This window comes from Diadema setosum, chromosome 21 (assembly GCF_964275005.1).
Source record: "Diadema setosum chromosome 21, eeDiaSeto1, whole genome shotgun sequence".
Classification (NCBI taxonomy): Eukaryota; Metazoa; Echinodermata; class Echinoidea; order Diadematoida; family Diadematidae; genus Diadema; species Diadema setosum.
In genome coordinates, this window is record NC_092705.1 from 6,796,456 (window position 1) to 6,817,219 (window position 20,764).

General features: G+C 39.3%; 1 protein-coding gene across 1 annotated transcript in view; it reads right to left on the reverse strand.

Moving 5' to 3' along the window:
- The window catches only part of LOC140244858 (uncharacterized), a 37,358-nt gene extending 18,517 nt beyond the window's left edge, over positions 1 to 18,841 (reverse strand). The window contains exons 1-11 of the mRNA XM_072324469.1: positions 18,613 to 18,841; positions 17,658 to 17,731; positions 16,687 to 16,819; positions 15,756 to 15,855; positions 14,091 to 14,190; positions 12,714 to 12,802; positions 10,485 to 10,584; positions 3,268 to 3,366; positions 2,699 to 2,802; positions 2,151 to 2,213; positions 10 to 142 (exon numbers count right to left, since the gene is read on the reverse strand). Of these exons, the coding sequence (XP_072180570.1) occupies positions 10 to 142; positions 2,151 to 2,213; positions 2,699 to 2,802; positions 3,268 to 3,366; positions 10,485 to 10,584; positions 12,714 to 12,802; positions 14,091 to 14,190; positions 15,756 to 15,855; positions 16,687 to 16,819; positions 17,658 to 17,731; positions 18,613 to 18,799 (1,182 nt within the window). The 5' untranslated portion in view covers positions 18,800 to 18,841. The remainder of the gene's footprint in view (positions 1 to 9; positions 143 to 2,150; positions 2,214 to 2,698; positions 2,803 to 3,267; positions 3,367 to 10,484; positions 10,585 to 12,713; positions 12,803 to 14,090; positions 14,191 to 15,755; positions 15,856 to 16,686; positions 16,820 to 17,657; positions 17,732 to 18,612) is intronic.
- Between the last annotated feature and the right edge of the window lie 1,923 nt (positions 18,842 to 20,764).

Sequence of the window (20,764 nt, forward strand, 5' to 3'; positions counted from 1 at the left end):
GCAACCCACCTGCCACAGCTGCTTCTCTCGGCTGATGTAGAGCTTCTGGGAGGGGGTGAACTTTGACCTCGACAGCAGGTGAACTGGTATCAACTTGGTCATGTCCAGTTTGGTGATGTCCGTGTCCGAGGCCACACCCGCCCTTTGTGTTTTGTGCAATATTGAGCAAGGAGATAAGATGAATCATCCATCAGTTTCACTTGTAAAGAAAGTCTTGCTTTTCTTCTCCACTTAATTTTTCTATAGTTTCAGTTGAGACGGGGATTCAGGTTTCCAACGTTTTTTGATGATTACATTTTGAGATAATGAAAATCCTCCATGAAATATGAAAGGGCATTTAATTCTAAGAGGAATTCAAAGTTTATTTCATGAAAATTGGTTTTGAAGTGGCTGAGATATCCAAAACAAAGCGATCCTGATAAGAGTTGGGACTCACCTTTAATTAGGATTGCTTTGTTTTACTGTGTTTTTGGATATTTCAGCCATTTAAAAAACCAATTTTCATCTAACATATTATGAATTCCTTTTAGAATTGCATGCTCTTTAACATTCCATGAAATGGTTTCAGTTAAAGCCCAAAAAAAGTTCTGGTATGCCAGCAAAAGTTGTCAAATTTTGCTCCAAAATGTGAACGTATGCCTAGGAAAGTGCGGAATAATGCTGTAATAACAAGATATTCGACGGGTAACGACGAAAATGGGAAATATTAACCAAAAACGTTCAGTCTCAGAACTTACCCGAACGGGGTCAGGCTAGACTCGGACTCAGGGATAACTCGGCCTCGCTTTGCTTGAAGGCGGGATGAGCTGTATTGGTAAGTTTTGTCCCTCTGGAATGTACAGTTTGGTGTACTATGCATATGGGAGCGGCCTGTATAAACTACATTGTAGCGTTCTGGCTACTCGCAGTAATGGTCCGCGTTGTTACAACGCACGCATCAAAAACCTCTTTGGCGCGCATGCAAAATTAGTGTGCACCTCTCAAGCACCTCTAAAAACAATCAAAGACGCTTGATAAACAACAACAAAAACTTCAAAGACTGCGCGTCTCAGCAAGTGAGGTGATGTGTGTATACTTGTAGGCTTGAGGACCGCGCGCTGTCCATTTGTTTTGTACAGGATTAGCACGCACTTTCCTGTCTGCTCAGTTTTGGTACCCGTAGTATTATAGAGTACTGACGAACATGGCGATCACGAACTGTGTGTAAATTGTCTGAAATAGGGTCAAGTTTTCCCTGAGACCGAGTAAGTCTGGAGCCTTCTGGAATAAAAGTCGTCTACCGACTTATATTATTTTTCTCAAAATACTCCAAAACGACTCATCATTCCGGCAAACCGCGTCAGCCAGGTAAGTTTCTTTGTAGACTCTTTCGATATATTGCAAGCAAATATGAAATGGTGCCAGACGGGTTCTCAAGCCCTTACCAGAACTTTGTTTTCACTTTAAGTATTAATGGTTTCAATATACACTTAAAACTTTGAATATTACATACTTCGAACTTTACAAAAGTTACATTATCCTATGAATGAAATGTTCACAGGCAAATTAATTTTAGAATACTGTATTCAAAGATGAAAACAAAGTTATGAGCACATCAAATCTATCTATGTTATGTCTGTTCTGTAGTATTGTATATGGTCAATATTGTCAGTATTCTATTCTATAATCTATATTTTATATATCATGGATTTTCTCATCTTGTAACTTGGAAGCTGATTCAATTTCAAATGCAATCACGATATCATATAAAACAGCTGATGTTTGAATGAGTGCAATTTTTAGCCAAAAATTATGTAATTACAGATGTTGAATGTACACAACAGTCACTGATACTTTACAACTAAAGAATTACAATGCAATCATTCATGCTGAGTTATCATTGTTACCTTTTACGGTGCTTACCTGTTACACTATGACACCCACATAGAAACTATTCTTGAACATCTTTATCCAGTGACATAAATGATCCAGAGAATCAAATCAGATTCAAGCTTCTACAAGATAATATCGAATATTTCTGCACTTATTGAATTGCAAACTGTTGAAACCAATAATAACCTGAAAAGTGATTTGACTTACACATTCAATCTTCATTTTCCCTCTACAAACTCACCTTCCGAAATAGGTATACAATTGGCAGTTATACTCACAAAATATCATTGCTGTCTGGATCAACGAAGTGGGTGGTTTGTGTGTGCTTCCACACGTCAGATCTGATGTACCATGAAAAATAATTGGCGAACGATAACTCTCTAAGTGTTGAAATGCAAGTGATGTTAAATCTTCAACCTAATGGTTGAAAGCTAAATGATTATGCCACAGCTTGTATAGGGTCCACAGTTGGAGATCTCATGAGAACAAACAAACATAAACACAAACACAAAAATGAAAGTAATCAAAGTGTGAGGGAACATTTTATTCCAATCTCACATAAATTTGAATTAGCTGAGCACTGATATAACATTTTTGTTTGATTGTTTCATTTTTCAGAAAAGTGGCAATCAGGCGAAAAAAAAACTTTCTGAAGGTATTATTTAATGTGATGGTAATGCTACATTTCAAAGGAACAGAAAACCACATGACAATAAATAAAACAGAGAAGGGCTGAGCATGATGAGATATTTCACATTTTGAGTAAAGCTCCTTTCAAATTGTAAATGTAAGGCAGAAGAATGCAAAGCTCTTCTGCACTTCACACCTTTTCTTCCGTCTTTCCTTGCACATGTGGAAGTAAGAGGCTGTGATGAGGTCATAGGCAGGGTCATCGTCCACACGGCCCAACTTGTTGTTCGTAGCCACAGCCTGTGTGTGTGGTGGATAATTGAAAAAGGTCAAACAAGAGATAATACACTTGAAACAGACATTCAGACCTTGCACTTATAAAGTACACACAACCTTCTAAGACATAATGTATGTAATGATGAGATGTCTTGCAGTGCTACAAAAGTTTCAAATGAGTCGTGATGAATTGAAAAAGATACAGGAGTGGGCCAACATTGTGTAGTATCGCTGCAATTTAACTCTCTAGTGCCTCACGGTTTGTTGCAGCATCAACCTCTATTCAATGATGGAAGCAATACATTTCACACTGATGTGCATGAGGTTAAACAAACTGCTTGTGCAACTTGCCTAATTTTGTGGAAATAAAACCATCACGTAATATTTTGCTTTTACACATTTGGATGATAAGCAAATAGCCTTCTACAAGCTCTATCACGTATCTGGATAAACATCATTTAGATACTCATCTCACTGAGTATGGCTTACCTCTGCTGAGTTGATGACAAGGTGTTGAGTCAGAGTTCTGATGTACTCTTCAATTCCCAACCACTCTTGCATCGCCTCAACCGTCATCTTGCTTGTCACCTGAAAATGAGAGCAAAACTTGCGTTGACTTTACGGAAAATGGTGCAGGGCTGCCAAGCTCTGCAGACGAGAAAACCTTCTGATGCACACCTAAAGTATATTCTGAGGGCAAGAGGTGCATTTAGTTAAAAATAAGGAATTGTCACATTTAAAGCACACTAAATACACTTTCAGAGAAATCATACTTTTGTTTCAACACCATATTTCCATGTTCTGGGAAAAAAAGTGGAAAAATGTGTAACATCTGTGGCAAAAACATACTGGCTGACCAGTCTGGCATACATATGTATGAGGAATATCTACTGATATCTTTGGATTACCAGCCATACATTTGAAACTATCTTAGCTTCTTTTTTTCTTTCTTTCTTTAATTTAACACATCTGAAGGATGTGCCACATCAGCAACAACACAGCTATAACTTGAGTTTACACAACACCACACTATGCCCTTTGCACACAAAGAAAGAAACAGATGCAGGTACAACTAGATATATCGCTACGGCGACTGATATGCCTCCGCCATAATGCATGGTTCTCCTAATAGGTCTATAGTACAATGTCTTGACAATGTGTGATGACAGTTTCACACAATTGGCAAAATATTAAAATGACAGGTTTGCAACAAATGTGCTGAATGTTCACTTTCCTAGAACTAGGTTCAATTGGATGAATGATTAAAAATGTCAGAGTGCAGGTATTTGGGGAACTGATGATTTTTACTTGACTCTTGACCCTTTTATAAGTTTATGCATTGAGTAATTTTCAAGGTATTGAGAAAAAGTATAATTTCAGTATCAAATGGGAAAATAGCATTATCTAAACCGGGCCTTTGACCTTTGACCTCACAGTTCCAAAGAGAATCACTGTTAGGTTGAACATGCATAAATATGTAAGTTTCATGATGATACCTTGAGTTACTTTAGAGATATGGAGGAAAAAGTGCAATTCAACACTTTCACTTGACCTTTGACCTTTTGACCTTTGACCATTTGGCAAGAAACTTCCCACAGAATATATATCGGGTAATACATGCATACATCAAGTTTAAAAAAAAAAAAACCTTCAGGCATTGCATAACCATAAGGAAAGTAGTGATATTTTGAGGAGTTGACCTTGACCTTTGACCCCCTGACCTTTGAACCATGACCCCCAACTTCCCTAGATAATCACTGCCCATTGGAACAAGCATATATATACTAAGTTCCATGAAGATACCTTGAACCATTTGCGAGATATGGAGAAAAACATGAATTTTCAACCTTGTTTTTCACAAAATAACCTGTGACCTTTGACCTTCGACCCTGTGACCCTTAAATCCAAACAAAGTATTATCCCCCCAGGATATATCCTCACACCAAGTTTAATGTAAAACCACCACACGGTTCTTGAGATATCGACAAAAACAAAATGGGACGGACGTACGGACGGACGGACGGACGACCCAAGAACATAATGCCTCCGGCCACTTCGTTGGCGGAGGCATAAAAAAAAATTGGTCACGAAGCAAGGCCAGCGTCGCACACACAAACAGACCCTGTTAAATTTGCTTTTCATGTATAAAGACGGAACAAGCGAGGGCACCATCACCAAAAACAATAGGCGTCTTCGTTTTACCATAACACACCTTCATGCCAAATTTGAAGATGATCTAAGAAGAACTGCAGCCAGTAGAGCGCTCACAAGAAAATCTCTGCGGCGGACGCGGTGCAACGAGGCCAAATCCATAGTATCCTCCGAACTCTGTTCGGGGGATACAATGAGTGGATGACCTATATGTCAACACTCAGCATACTTTCACACCCCATGATAGCATACTATGCAAATGATATGCAAATGAGTCCATTATGCCCATTGCATATGGATATGAAAGATTGAAAATACTGAAAAATGTGAAATACATACACTTTGTATGACTACGTTCCTCTTTAACTGGAACATTTTCTCTGTGTGTACAGCTATAATTGTCATCTACAGAAACATTCAATTCCAAACTTCAAAACGTTACCTATTCCTCTCACACTGAGGACTATAATTGCAGTCTATAATGTTCGGAACAATTGTATTCTTTATCTGGTATGTGTTTGTTGTTGTTTGCCATTTTCTTCACTGTTGTTTGCCATTTTCTTCTCTGTTGTCATGCTTGAACATGTGTTATATCTATCTTTTCATTTATGAGGCGCCATGAGCACTAAAAAGCGGACCTGTGCGCTATACAAGTAGCCACTATTATAAAATGGGTTCAAGAATGTAGCCAATTGGAAGCGCTGAAATGAGTCACGTGTGCGTGCATTAATTTCTTAGTAAATGCACTACGAAGAGTCTCTCTTCCACCTCCCTGGCCTGACGTACGTCACAATGTTTACACTAGCAGTGCGCACTCAATCAGTTGTTACAAGTGCGTCACGCGCTACTATACGTGCTGTCAATCCTGTAAACAACTTCTAGTTCGGGCCACGGGATAGCTGCCACAACAGCCGGCGGCCTTTCTTGTGCATAACACGTGGCGTACGTATACTCTTATACGTACGTACAGTACTTATGTGCGGGATTTCCGAGTGCGACGTGCGTAAATGTTTGGGACGAACATCTTCGGACATCTTGACCTTTGAGCGAGTGCTACATGTAGCTGACTGGTATTGACCCACAAAGGTACGTGAATAATGCTGTTAGTTTTCGACCCATTTTATAAAACAAATGATGCACAGGATTATTTCATGGCGTTAGTGAAGGTGCGGCGCACTCTTGAGTATTGACAACGGTTGCAAACATGCACTCGGCTGCGCCTCGTGCATGTCGCACCATTGTCAATACTCTCGAGCGCGCTGCACCTTCACTAACACACTCTATCCTGTGCATCATTTGTATATTATCATTATTATTATCATTGCTACTTCTACTACTATTACTACTACTACTACTAATAAAAATGATAATAATAATAATAATAATAATAATTGAACACTGCAATACATCTTGTAAAACTATGTCTGCTGATTCTTTAACTCCTTTACATGTATCAGTGTTTGTTTGTGAGTGAATATATGCTACTGTCATACATTGTATAGTACATGTGTGAATAATGTCCACAGCTATTAATATTTACCAGGTACCATATATTTTCCTTTCATTGATTTCACATTTTTCACAGAGGAAGGCATTCAAAACTACAGAAGCACTCTGAGAGCGCAGACCTCCGCCAAGCATGCAGCTCATTTCCACCACTGATCTTGTTCTTCCATAGAAGTGATTTCCACCCATACATACTTACAGCATTGTGTGCTGAAAGTTGCCCAATTTCCCAATATAGAAGCCTTTGTTACGTCATAAACCCTCAGCTGCACGGCGCGCCTTGCCCTAGCAGAAACTAGAGCACGCACTAGTGCACGCATGCAAACCTCAAATACGCGCAGCCTGAACTCCCAAGTTCATTGACCCTACCTGCCAAAATATCAAAAATCCTTCATAAATTCCTCCAAAATTCTCAGATCACTACCAAAATTTGATCATCTGTTAGTTGTATCAATCTAAACCTTTCCTGCAAGTTTCATCCAAATTCGTTACCTACTTTTTGAGTTATTTTGCACACAGACAAACTAACTAACAAACAGACAAACAAACAAACAAACCAATGGTAATGAAAACATAACCTTCCCCCTGGGCGGAGGTAATAACACAGTAACAGCAGATTTGTGACAGAAAAAATCTACTTTATCTGCAGATTATCCTATCATTGTCTTAATAGCAGAAATTCTAAAGAATTTGATAGGCATAAATTTGCTTTGTGTTTGCTCTGTGTTGTGGGATGCTCAGGTGCAGCCCTGTCGCGATTTATACAGCGACTGGGCTGTGTACAGTTAGTGTACAGTGTATTTACATAATATGCACAGCCCTGTACAGTGTATTTACATAATATGTGTATGCACAGGCCTGTCACATCATTATCACAGCAAGTCATGACTGTGTATAGTTAGTGTACAGTGTATTTACATAATATGCACAGCCCTGTACAGTGTATTTACATAATATGTGTATGCACAGGCCGGTCACATCATTATCACAGCAAGTCATGACTGGTACTCTTAGTGGTCTCAGTCTGGTGGCCCCTGGCTGGGCCCCCTGCCTTGGGCCAGCACTTATGCTCCTGGCCTCGGCCCGGCCTTTGGCCCCGTGGGCCCCGTGGGCCACTGGGCCTGGGCCCACTTGGGCTATGGGCCCCTGGGCCTGGGCCCACTTGGGCTCTGGGCCCCTGGTTCCGGGCTAAGGCCCGTGGCCTTGGGTCCGGCCTTAGGCCCCGCCTTTGGCCCGGCTGTACTTTGTACATGGTCTATGTGAAATCAGGCTTGTCTGTAACTGTATAATTACAAATAATTACAAATAATCACAAATGATCAACAGGTCCATACTACATATAGGACTATATGAATACATGAATATATGATTATATGAATATATGAATACATACAATGTATGTGATTATATATATTATGTATGAATATATAAATGTGATCAGGCATTCTGTTACGGTGTCAGATCTGCGGTCATTCATATATAGCAAATTTATGCATGTATAAATGGCATACATTCATGTGTACAGTATGCTACTTGATTGACTACTTGAAAGACATGTACAGTTCAATGACTCATTGCTTGTTATTATGAACTCTGTAGAGGTATGCAGCCCTCTTCAGATGGAAAACATACAGTTGGCTATCAAACAGAGCTTGCAAAACCATCAACAATTTATTGAGTTGGATTTGTGTGTGTGTATGTGTGTGTGTGTGTGTGTGTGTGTTAGAACTATTTGGCTTGTTTCCTTTGCATGCATCATCACAAATTCCCGAAGTCTGAAAAAAGTGAAACCAAGACCTTCATATACGTAGATGTGCTGCATTGTAAGGTGCTGGATCAGAGCACTACCATAAGATTGACACCATGGAGGGAATTGTGCTAACAGTGTACTATCCTTTCTGTGCATTTATGTTAAAGATAATATAAAGTTTTGGTATTACCTCAAAAGTTTCCCTGGATTTCCTTGTCTTAGTTTGTGTTTCAGGTTAAAGTACCTTTCATATAACTAACACTGTGAGACTTACTCGCCCCAAAGTGCTCTCATGTCTTAGTAATCATGCAATAATGGTTTCCTACCAGAGCCGCCGCCGTACGGTAGTACGGTAGAGGTAGTACACGTATTGTACAAAACCGTTATTGCATAGCTGCGACCAGCAGCGTGCAGCCCCATACGCATACTGAGTAGCTAACTGCGACCAGCAGCCCCATACGCATAGCTAAATGGGGCTTCGCATTGTAGCTTACAGGATCATGACAGATTTAGTATCGCGGGTAAATATCAACTTAAAATCCAAAAATTTCTTCAATTTGAAGACTTACCAGTTAAGTTGAAGTATTAAAAACAGGCTTCGGGCAACGTTTGGTTTTGCCAATAGTCCCCTTCTGTTCGAATTGATGACTGAATGTGACTCGGTCGAGAGGACCTTGTGGGAGAGCTACACTGAATAGACGGCCAGCACATGTGCACACAAACATCCGTTCATGGATTTGAAATTTGTTCGCATGTGATGTGTGCGTATGCGCTGGCCATAGTGATCAGTGTATGTAGCTCTCCCAAGGTCCTCTCGACAGAGTCACATTCAGTCATCAATTCGAACAGAAAGAGACTATTGGCAGAACCAAACGTTGCCCGAAGCCTGTTTTCAAGACTTCAACTTAATTGAATTGCCCCATCATACATCATCCTTGGACCAAATTTGGTGAAAGCTACTTCATCCAGTTTTGAGTTATCACGTAAACAGATAAATTTTAGGATTTGTCCTTGATCTTTGACCTTTGACCTCTGTCCGATTTCACTAAAAATACTAACATGTAATTGTCCCATCATACATCATCCTCAGACAAAGTTTGGTGAAATTTGCTCAATCCAGTCTTGAGTTATCGCGTAAACGGATACAATTTCATGATTTGACCTTGACCTTTGACCTTTGGCCGATTTCACCCTAAATCTAATCAAGTAATTGCCCCATCATACTTTATACTTGGACCAAGTTTGGTAAAATTCCAGTCAACATTTCTCAAGTTATCGCGTAAACGAATGCGGACGGACGGACGGGCGTACGGACGTATGGACGTACAGACGTACGGACAGACGGACAACCCGAAAACATAATGCCTCCGGCACCACTTCGTGGCGGAGGCATAAAAACCATATCCCTGCACAGGATGCCTACCTATTCAGTATAAAACTACAGCTTGTACAGCTAAATGTGAGATCGCCGTGCATTGCAAACCAACAACAGATTGCATGACAGGATTTTTATGCGAGGATTCAAATTAGGTAAACTGCATCAAATGAGCCATTTTTTTTTTTCTGAAAGAGCCAACAAAACAAAACAAATAGGTTTTCTTCTGTACAGCTTTCTACAACCCTCTTTTCTAGAGTTGTGATTATCCAAGTCTAATAGGCCCATTTTCATTCCTTAAAGACCCTCTTCACACTCTTCACTTTCAACTCTAAAAACTTTTCAAATAATGATGCTACTGTTTTGAAAGTTAGTATTAGTCATGAATAGAATGTGCTGATAGGGCTTGCAAATTTTCAGTGTAATCTGATAATCTCTTCATTGTTATTGCTATGAAACCTTGCATCCTGTCCTTTGTCCCAGTCCTTGCACAGAGCACAGCTTGATGAGGATTAAGCACTTGAATAGACCCTAAACTTCAAAGCCTCTTTTCTCAGTAAACGCTTTTCCAGAGTGTGTACTTTCTTCCATTATTTAAACAGGTATCAGGAAAGTCCAATTTAATTGAGTTATACAACAGCTTAGAGTCTAGTCATTCACACATTGCCCTAGACTTAAAATCGATGTCTGGTGACTTTTTGGACATGACACAGGATCACATATAAAAACTGTTCAGAGTTTCTTTGTTGCCCTGGGTCTCGTTTCATAAAACTTGTTATCAGTAACAACCGCCACATTTCTATGACAAATTTGCTCTCAGGCAATCAGATGCAAGGATTTTAGTAGCTTATAACAACTATCCTAACTTGTTATTGATAACAACTTTTATGAAACAGGGCCCTGGTCTGTGGGTGGTAAGCCTACCTGAAGGAAAATCTCTTCTGAGATGAGCTGGATGGCTCGTTCCTTGCTCTGTACATCCTGGGCAGCATCATACTCCTTCTCAGCTGCTATCAAGAGTAACCTTGGGACAGAGAACAGAAACAGACATTAACCCATTGAGGACGGACTGATTTTGCTACAACAAGCACTTCCCATAGACACCTTCCCGCGAGTACTAGTTTATTCGGGACTAGTCTTCAATGGGTTGATTGAGCAACTATTATCCTTGATGTGATATGCACCATGTCTAGAAAGAAGATGAGAAGAATCTGTTGTGCGATTGTGCAATAAAGACCATCATATGCAAACAAATTCATGCTACAAATGTATACTCTTAGCCCGACCAGACGCTGTTACTACGCTGTGCAAACTACGTATCTACGTACAGCGACTGGGCTGTGTATAATTAGTATACTCTGTATGTTCATGTTTGAGTCGGGTAAAAGAGCCAGTTCTAGCATTCCTTTCAGACACATTAGCATATTTTCACAATACAAAGCTTAAGAATGGATACATACATACACTGTATAATGGAGTAAGCCAATGTTGACACAACCAATACTTCCTGAAAATTACAGGATTTTAAGACCAGTATTCTCAACCCATTCATTTGTTGACTGACATTCTTCACACCTCATACCCTCCCTGAAATTTGCTGAAAATTGCCTGCTTTTTTTTTTCTTTCCAGCTCTCTTTCTCTATGCAAAGTCTATTAAAATAATCTCATATAATATGTACGTGGCATATGAACACGGCTTCTTCTTTTTTTTTTTTTTTTGCCATACAATCCAACTGAATAGCATTGTTATGTTTTGGAACACTTGTGGCTGCAGCTAACAAAATTCCATGTCCCTAAAGGGGTAAATACATAACTGATTTCCATAGCACTTGATACAATTGCAATTTGCAGCTTTAAGGGGGTATCTCACTGAGCTGCGAACGTTTGCGAACGTAGCGAATTTGGGATTTCGCCAGGGTTCGTAAAGGGTTGCAAAATGTTCGTTAACAGTCGCAAGAAAGTTCGCAAACGGTTTTTATTGTCGCAAACAGTTTTTCTTGTCGCAAAGAAATTTTGAACATGTTCAAAATTTCTTTGCGAACCTTTGCGAATTTGTATTTTCGCTAACTTTGCAAACATTCGCAAAACACTTGTAAGAATTCGCAAACGGTCATAATACGGTGTCGCAAACATTTTTATTTGATTCGCCACTGCTAGCGAACAAGTAACCATATGGTTCCTATATAAAAGCTTCTGAAACAGACAAGGTTCCACTCTAAGAAAGTTCTTGAAGCTCTTGACATCTCCATCATGTAATTGCTGCAAGTCTGTCCTCTGCGACAACCACTCTCTGACCCAAACAGTCTTTCTTTTCTTCTTCCTTTCTTGTTTTTCTTTATTTTATTTCTCTTATGCTGCACAATAGCTGTAGCAGCAGCCTGACAAAGCAGCTCTTCAAGGATAGCAACACATTGAGCCTCTTCTTGGCAGAAATTTATTTCCATATACTGGAAATCCATCTTGAACGTTTGTCACAAGAGATCTGAATTCAGTGGAAGGTTTTACATTCGTTTTATGGGTCTGACTATACATAATCGCCTGGTACTTTTCTAGGTCCAAGAACATTCACAAAATTGTCGCAAAGGATTTGCAAACAGTTGCTAATATTTGCAAAACTGTCGCTAACATTTGCAAAATTGTCGCTAACATTTGCTAACATTCGCTAATAGTCGCCACCTGTGTTTCGCTAACACTTTCGCAAACATTCACTGAAGTGTTGCTAATTGTCGCTAAACATCGCTAAAAGTCGCTAACTGTCGCTAATGGCAGAAGCGAACTTTGATTTTTCGCAAACATTCGTCAGAAAAGTTGGCGAATCTCAAATTCGCTACGTTCACAAACGTTCGCCGCTCAGTGAGATACCAGCTTTATTTATGAACCATGTACCGATGCAAGGCCAGATGAAAACATACATTGTAGTATCAAAATTATTGCACACGAACTTCTGTGAGTGCACTTGTCTGTGGATTGAGATGATCTCTGATACCACACAGGATGTCGAGGAATGTAGGTGGCAACATTTTTGTGTGTTGTGGATTTGTGAGCCAATAGCCAGTCAGAAAATCATTAGATACGTTGACTAGGACAGTCACTAGAAGTGGGCGTTTTCAGATAAAACCTGATTTCCGGTAGTTTCAGCCGTTGAACCTTACTTTGCCATGTCTCTCTGTTTATCTGGTCTCCTACGGTCCAGGCACTGATCCACAGCTTGGTTGACAATGTCCATGACAATATCTCTTGCCTGTAACAAGATATATGAAAGGAAGACATCTGCCTGAAAATTGTCCATGTATGTCAATGACATACATTGTAATGACTGTCAAAAAATAATAACAAAACAAAAACAGAAACAACAATAACCACACACGTCATGACTTTACTCATTTACATTAGTAATCTTTTGTTACAGGCAGTAAAATGCAGTCTGATATATCCTCTCTTTGTTTATGTTTACTACATAAGGCAGCAATAGCCTACCATGATTTTCAGAGGGCAATTCACAACCACTTTACTGAAATACAATCATCTTATACAATTCAGTGAAGAAGTACAGAACAGCTCTAGCATCATCCTCAATCATAATCATAACAACACAGCTTTTCTTATATGTGTTGGTCCACACCCTCAGCAAATGATATCCTGCAGTTAAGACAAAGACTAGCCCCTGCATCAATATGGCAACAGGATATCTCTCATGAACAGGTCAATGATGAACTGAGCTTTATTCCCTGAGCACAAGAATCAGTATTTGGTGTCTTTGAATTGTATTTTGGGTTAGTACAAGTTTGTAGCCAAGGCGCCTATGACACTATTAAGAAAAGTACAGCATATATTCTTTCAATGCGTAATTTTCTTCAGTTCAAAAGAGGAACAGAACTGTCAGTAATGTGGCTGTTACAAAAAACAAAACAAAACAAAACAAAACAAACAAACAAACAAACAAAAAACACTTGGACATCATGACGGATCAGGGGGAATTATAGACTCAATTATGTCTTTCTTGTGTTTTGTAAGTTACACATCGAAGCCAGATTGTGTTTAAAAGTCTGAAAACATTCTGACAACACAATCAGTGATGACCCAGATATTTCATGATAAGTGAATTAAAGGAAGAAACCAAAGCTACTTAATGTATCACAAGTACGCATGGCTCCTCCAACACCTGCAGTGCCAATCACACAGATATAATTTGATACATTCGTTCGTTCGTTCGTTCATTCATTCATTCATTCATTCATTCATTCATTCATTCATTTGTTTCCATCTCCAACAGAACTTGTAAATACATTTTTTTTCACATAAAATATAATTACATAATTATATGTCAGTATTACAAAATATGATAAATGAAATTTATGGATACACAAATGGTAGGGTGAACAAGAAAAAGCACAAAGATCATTCTGAAGTTTAGAAAATGCAGGAGATGGGGAGGAATGCTGAATACATGACACCTCAGCTATTATCATTATTACTACCGATAGTATCACTATAATCAGCATCTTCAGTGTGATTATCATCGTATTTACCATGTAGTATTGTATGGCCTGCGTTGTGTCGTATGAAGATTTTATGAGAGACTGTAGTCTGCTGAGATCTTCATTGTAAGTGTCCCTCTGAAACTCAGCTCTGAGATAGGAATAGAAAGAGCAACGTTAAGCCCATATTCATTATTCTTAAACTTCATCCATTTCAAATGAGAAAAAGCAAACAAACAGACAAACAAATGAAATAAAGCAAACATACAATTGACGAATGAGACTGTGAGCCCGAAAGAAATACACAATGATGTTGACCATTTAACCCGTTGAGGACGAGTCCCGAGTATACTCGCGCAAGCTTCTATGGGAAATGTGTGTTGTAGCAAAATCAAACCGTCCTCAAAAGGTTAAAGTACATACCACCACACTGGGTATAGACAAGCTTAACATACAAGCTACACATGACAAATTGCATTTACAATTTAGGTAACTCTAACCCAATGTGTTCATCACTGGAAATTTACTAGATTGACAAGAAATTACAAAAAACGATTGCGGATGAAGACAGATAGAGGATTATGCATTGCACGTGTCGTTATAAATGACACTATGCTATTTGTGAGAAGCATTAAATTGGTGAAGAAGAGATTGATTTTGGAGAAGAATTCTGGCAGATTGTACAGAAGGTCTTGATTGAAGATCTTAAAGGACAAGTTCACCTTCATAAACATAAGGATTGAGAGAATGCAGCAATATTAGTAGAACACATCAGTAAAAGTTTGAGTGAAATTGGACAATTGATGCAAAAGTTATGAATTTTTAAAATTTTTGTATTGGAACTGCTGGACGAGGAGACTACTACAGCTTGTGATGTCATATGAGTACAACAGTATAAAGAAAATGTAAAGAAAATTCAACACATTTTCACTTTTTTCGCATAATAAGAGTATTTGGCTTGCCTCTTTCTAAAGGCAATGGGAATGATATTACCCATAACATATGTCAGTAACGAGTCAAGGGAATGTGTACACTTTTCATAAGATGAAATTTTGTGAAATTCTCTTTATATTTCCCTTATATTGTTGTACGCATGTGACATCGTACACGGCAGTAGTCTTATCATCCAGCGGTTACTGCACAAAAACTTTAAAAATTCATAACTTTTCAACGGATTGTCCGATTTTCCTCAAAATTTCAATGATGTGTTCTACTAACATTGCTACATTTTCTCAATCCTTATGTTTATGAAGGTGAACTTGTCCTTTAAGTATTTTTTTTTTGTTGCTATTGTGGCATTGTAGTAGCCGTAGTAATAGTAGTAGTAGTAGTAGTAGTAGTAGTAGTAGTAGTAGTAGTAGTAGTAGTAGTAGTAGCAGTAGTAGTAGTAGTAGTAGTAGTAGTTACAGTAGAAGTAGTAGCAGTAGAAGTAGTAGCAGTAGTAGCTGTAATTGTTGTAGTACGTACTGTCAACATAATCATAATTACCACTGGTCATTATCTTCACTAATACTGCATTGAAGTGACATGTGAACGTAAACATTTGGGAATATCTCTACTGAAGAAAGGGATGACATCAGACTTTCATCGCAGTTTCAACATGCCTGTGACTGTTTGCACACACTTTGAAAAACATTAAAAAACAAAAAGGTGCCAATGTGAGATCTGAAAGCATACATCAGTGCTGCTGTTCCAGTGAATGGATCCAGTACTCACTTCATCTTCTTCAGGTTGACCTCGATTTGCTGGCGCATTTTCTGGTAGTGGGGAAGGTCGTCCTGATCGCTGGACTCCGACGGTGAGGACAGGATCGGGTCTGAGAGTTTGAGAAAAGTTTTGTGATTTGTGACCAATTGACAGAGTTCTACACTTGGAAATAAAAATCCCCTTGTGTTGGCAAATATTGCTCCCTCATTGACTTATCTCTCTCCCTTGAAACTTCTTTACTAACATCTGTCTTAAACACACACACACACACACACACACACTCTCTCTTCCTCGCAAACATACACACACCTCCTGTTTGTGTGCATCATGGGTCTAGGGCAATCACCCCAGACCCTTCCCCTGACCCTTCCCCTAATTCTAATCCTGAACCTAACCAGTATTTAGGGGGGGGGGGGGGGTAATTGCCCTCGGGGATAACCTAAACACATAGATGCAGGAGCCATGATTTGTTTAGTTAGCCTGGTGGTGGGGGCTGTGGGCTGATTTAGGGTCAAGGGTCAATGGTAAGGGTCAAATCAACCCTTGATTTGGGGTCAAGGGTAAATGGGGCCAAATCAGCTGTGGGCTGATTGGGGTCAAGGGTCAATGGTACCCCCTGCTTAGACGGGAGTAATGTAACGGCGGATTTCTTGAGGAGTCCTATACATCTCGTAATTTTTCCCATTTTTCTTTTTCTTTTTCTTTATTTTTAAGAGAACAAGTGTGAGTGTGTGTGTGTGTGTGTGGGGGGGGGGGGGGGGGGGCTAAATTCCCTACAATGGATTTTTGACGGATAGATTGATGAATGCAGCGCGGGTAAATGGAAGATCATCCTATCCATCTACTATATTTATCTCTGTCTTTTTCCACGAATCTTCCAATATCCCCTCCAGCCAGACTGTCTGTTCTATTTCTTGAACCAACCAAACAATCCACTCACCGAGGGGTGGAGATGGAACTTGCCATCTCTTCTTGGCCTCCTCCAGTTTCTTCTCCTCCTCACTCAGCTTGAGGCGCTCGTTCACCAGTTTCTCTATCTGCTTCTTGGTCCATTCTTGCTCCTTCTCATAGGACTGCAAACACAGAATGTCAAGAACACATCAAGGGGCATTTCATCAAGTGTTTTTTCAGTGATTTTTGCTGCCAAATTTGCTCTCAGCCAATCAGATGCAAGGATTTGAGTAGCTTAAAACAGTTGTCAGTGACTCACAAGTTTCATGAAATGCTGCCCAGGATATTTCACTAGCTTTCATATGTTCCTTAAAAACAACTTTCTTTAGCAGATTGGATTAGTGAAAATCTGGCTAAAAATCTCCCTTCCACAGACAAGCACACTTATTTGACTTTGTACAACTCTTCCAAATGTTAGCATTAATATTGAAGACACTGATTTAACTTCTCAAGACTCATATATCAGGAGAAAAAGAAGAATTCAAATTGCATTGCTTATGGAAGCATTATGATGCATCTTCATCTTTTCTACATAAACTTCTGTGTGTGAAAGCTTTCTGTTAAAACATCCATAATGGTGAGTACGAATCATTAACTTATGAACATTATTGTAGTCACCGTAATGTTTCCTAAACTTCCAAAAAGCAGCATATTCAGAAAGTGAAAAATGGCATACAGGTCTCATTTAAAGCACTGAAGAAAATAAAAATGATAAGTGTGTGGGCCACGTACACTTTTATCCTAACTGATATTGTTATTGAAAGGGGGATGGGGAAGGTAAAGCCTTCACAGAGACTGGGAAATCTTTTTACAGAGGATCTACTGTCAAAATGTAGGATCACTCTTTTGTCATGCCTAGATGTGAAATAATGTCTCTGTTGCATTCAACCTTTGTTTTGTATAAAAATGTTAAATAAAGCTGCTACTGCATCTTGAGCATTTTGACATTGAACTAATTACCTCTCGTCTTTGTGCAAGCTGTCGCTGAAGTTTCAACAGATCTTGCTGATTGTTTAACTGTGGTGTCCTGGGCACTGCAGAAACAGAAAATAACAAATACAGCATACTCATTAAAAAAAAAAAGAAGAAAGAAAAGTTGTTTCTTCTCACATTTGAGTGATCTTGGCAGAATATACTTGGAAGGCTGGATGAAAGAAAATTGTAAAAGTAGAGCATACACAACTGCAGAGTCAAGCTTTCACACCAGAACATTTTATAGGAAAGCTTTTTGAGGATGATAGATCTGCTGCCCCATGATCTGGCAGTAAGGAAATTAAACTATTATAAAACAAAAAAATTTTTGTGTGCATGAAACTTTTGCAAATTTTACGAGCAGCCAAGACTCACAAAAGTAAAAATGCATGCGAAAGTGTTTGTCTGAACACAATGCGTTGAATGCCAGTGGCGACTCACAAAGTTTTGTGCAGTGAATGTTTTTGGTTTTACAGTAGCTGTGATGTAAAAATGAGCACATAGAAACTTCACATGATCTGAACGATGACTTGATTCAGAAGTCATCTAGTTTATGACTGACAATGATTCGACCAATACGCACTCTCAGGTCAATCAGTGTGCAACTGACCTGTAACGTTGCATACTGGTTATGTGTTACTGATGGTTGTAAAGGAAATCTTTCTCGGCAAACAGAAAGGTGGCATCTATGGCATGAAAACAACATCTGAGGTCTTTCTGACTCTGACTGGCAAAAGTCCATGACCTGTGTGATGCTGTGAGCAAATACAACATATCAGCTAAATTAACATCTAGAACTCTAGTCGCCCACAGAAAGACCTGTGAAAAAATGTATGTGATGATTTTGTCCTGCGTCTGTCTTGTCTTATATTGGAACAGAATCTTTCCAACAAATTCATTTTGTGTAGGGATTCTAGGGCACAGCACGTAGGGGTAGACTTACCCATCCATTTTCGTGGTGTACTTCTCTGTTCCTTCCTTGAGTTCACATTGTCGGCAAAGGGAGATGGCCTACGAGCCCCGCCCAGGTCTGGATTGGTGGCTTTTAGCGCCTCTAGGGCTCTCGTCCGGTTCTGCAACTGCTCATCAACAGTCTGCCGGCGTGATGGGCTGTAGTAATCTGTATCCATCCTGCCACACAGTGACCAAACACTCTATTTATCGATGCATTGCAGAGCTGTTACTACATGGTGGGGGTTCTGAGGATTTAGAAAACAAAACATAACAAGAAGACATCAACAACAAGCAATGAAATTGCAAAGTTTCTGCCTTTAACCCACTGAGGACAAGTCCTGATTATTTACCTGGGCAAGGGTCTATGGGATATACGTGTGTTGTAGCAAAATCAGTCCGTCCTCAATGGGTTAATCTGTGATAAGCCGAGTCTACATGTAACTGACTGAAATGCATAGTACTGTACGAGCTGAAATTTTCGCGGTGGTTTTATTTTCGCGAATTTCATGAATCGCCTTTGAACCGCGAAAATAACAACACGCGAAAAAAAACAATGTGCGAACAGATAAGCACAGTTAGACCTCGCAACCGCGAAATTAACAACACGTGAAAATGTCCTCCTAGTAGCAATTCGCGAAAATATCTGTACGCGAAAATTTCAGCTCGTACAGTAATTGCTTCAGAAATAGATCCCAAAATTCTAGCATGTGGGACAGTATCGGCAACTACCACTATGGGGTGGGAAATTCACTACAAAAGGCCAAAAACAATGTCTGCTGTAAAGACCAGACTGGACACATGCTACACAAGTATGAATACAATGCACTTCTTCACCTGCTAGGTATTACAACGTACACAGATCTATGTTCATCATACCCTACCTCCCCCTCCCTCTTCCTAACCCCCTGTAGTTTGCCATCACGCTATCAAAACAAACATAAATGTTATCACAGACTTTTGTTGAGGAGAAATTGTCTAAAATCTAGCATTGAGAGACAAAAAGCAAAGAAACATACAGATTTCATAAATGCCAAATGTTTTTAATAGGGGTGTGGGTCCATGTGCTCCTTCATGGTTGCCACTGAACATTTGGGCCATATCCTGTTGTGCAATAATAAGCAAGCACAATGCAGTGTGGTATGTGTCTGGACATAACACTATCATCTCAGTAAAACCTGAAAAGGCAGCGACCGATACTGCAGTCCGCTAGTTTCTGAAGTTGACTGCCAACTGCTCACCAACCATGAACAGTTGAGCCACTTTTGAAACCAAATTGGCAATCAAAATGAAAAAAAAAAATCATTGCTATACAAGCGATGTCAAACCTCACAAAACCTAGAAATTAAGAAACCTAATCCTAGATGTGGCGCGAAAATAGGCCTACATACTTTGCAATTGTGATTTTGATGGGCAAGACTACCTCTTGTTGGACGAGTACGCTGATACACCTCATGGTGGACTGTACTATACTAGAAGAAGAAGAAGAAGAAGAGTCTTGTCCAGTTGACCCTGCTGTAAATACTAATCAACACCTGCTCGAAAGTATTTCTCGACCATTTTTCTACTATACTAGAATTGTCTTTACTTCTAATTATCGACTTCTCATCCTATGGTATGGTGCTTCTCATCAAAGCTTGATGTTCAAGAAGTGAACCCACACTACCACAGTGTTTTGTATCTTACTCACCATACCTTTCTACCACTTTTAAAGGAGACCTCCAGATGATTTTCAGATTTTTGCATTTAAACAACTATAAATCAGTTATATTGAGGACAGAGTTTCAGAATTTATGATAACTGGGATGAAGAATAAGAATATTTTCAAAATTTAGAACAAATTGCAATGAACAAGGATGATGACATAGCAGAGTCACCATAAGTATGCATGAGTTGGGGCTCAAGGAAGCAGAACAAAAGAAGAAGGCATGCATAGATTATACACAGGTGAACTCGCAAGCAAGCGATATTGTAATAGAATTACACTGCTGCATTTGTGAAATATGTGAACCTTCTATGTCATCATCCTTGTTCAGTGTAATTTGTTTAAGATTTTTCAAAGTATTGTTTCTCTGATCAAGAACCACAATGAATTCCACAAATCTATACATGGATTTGTCAATTTATGTACTACATGATGTGAA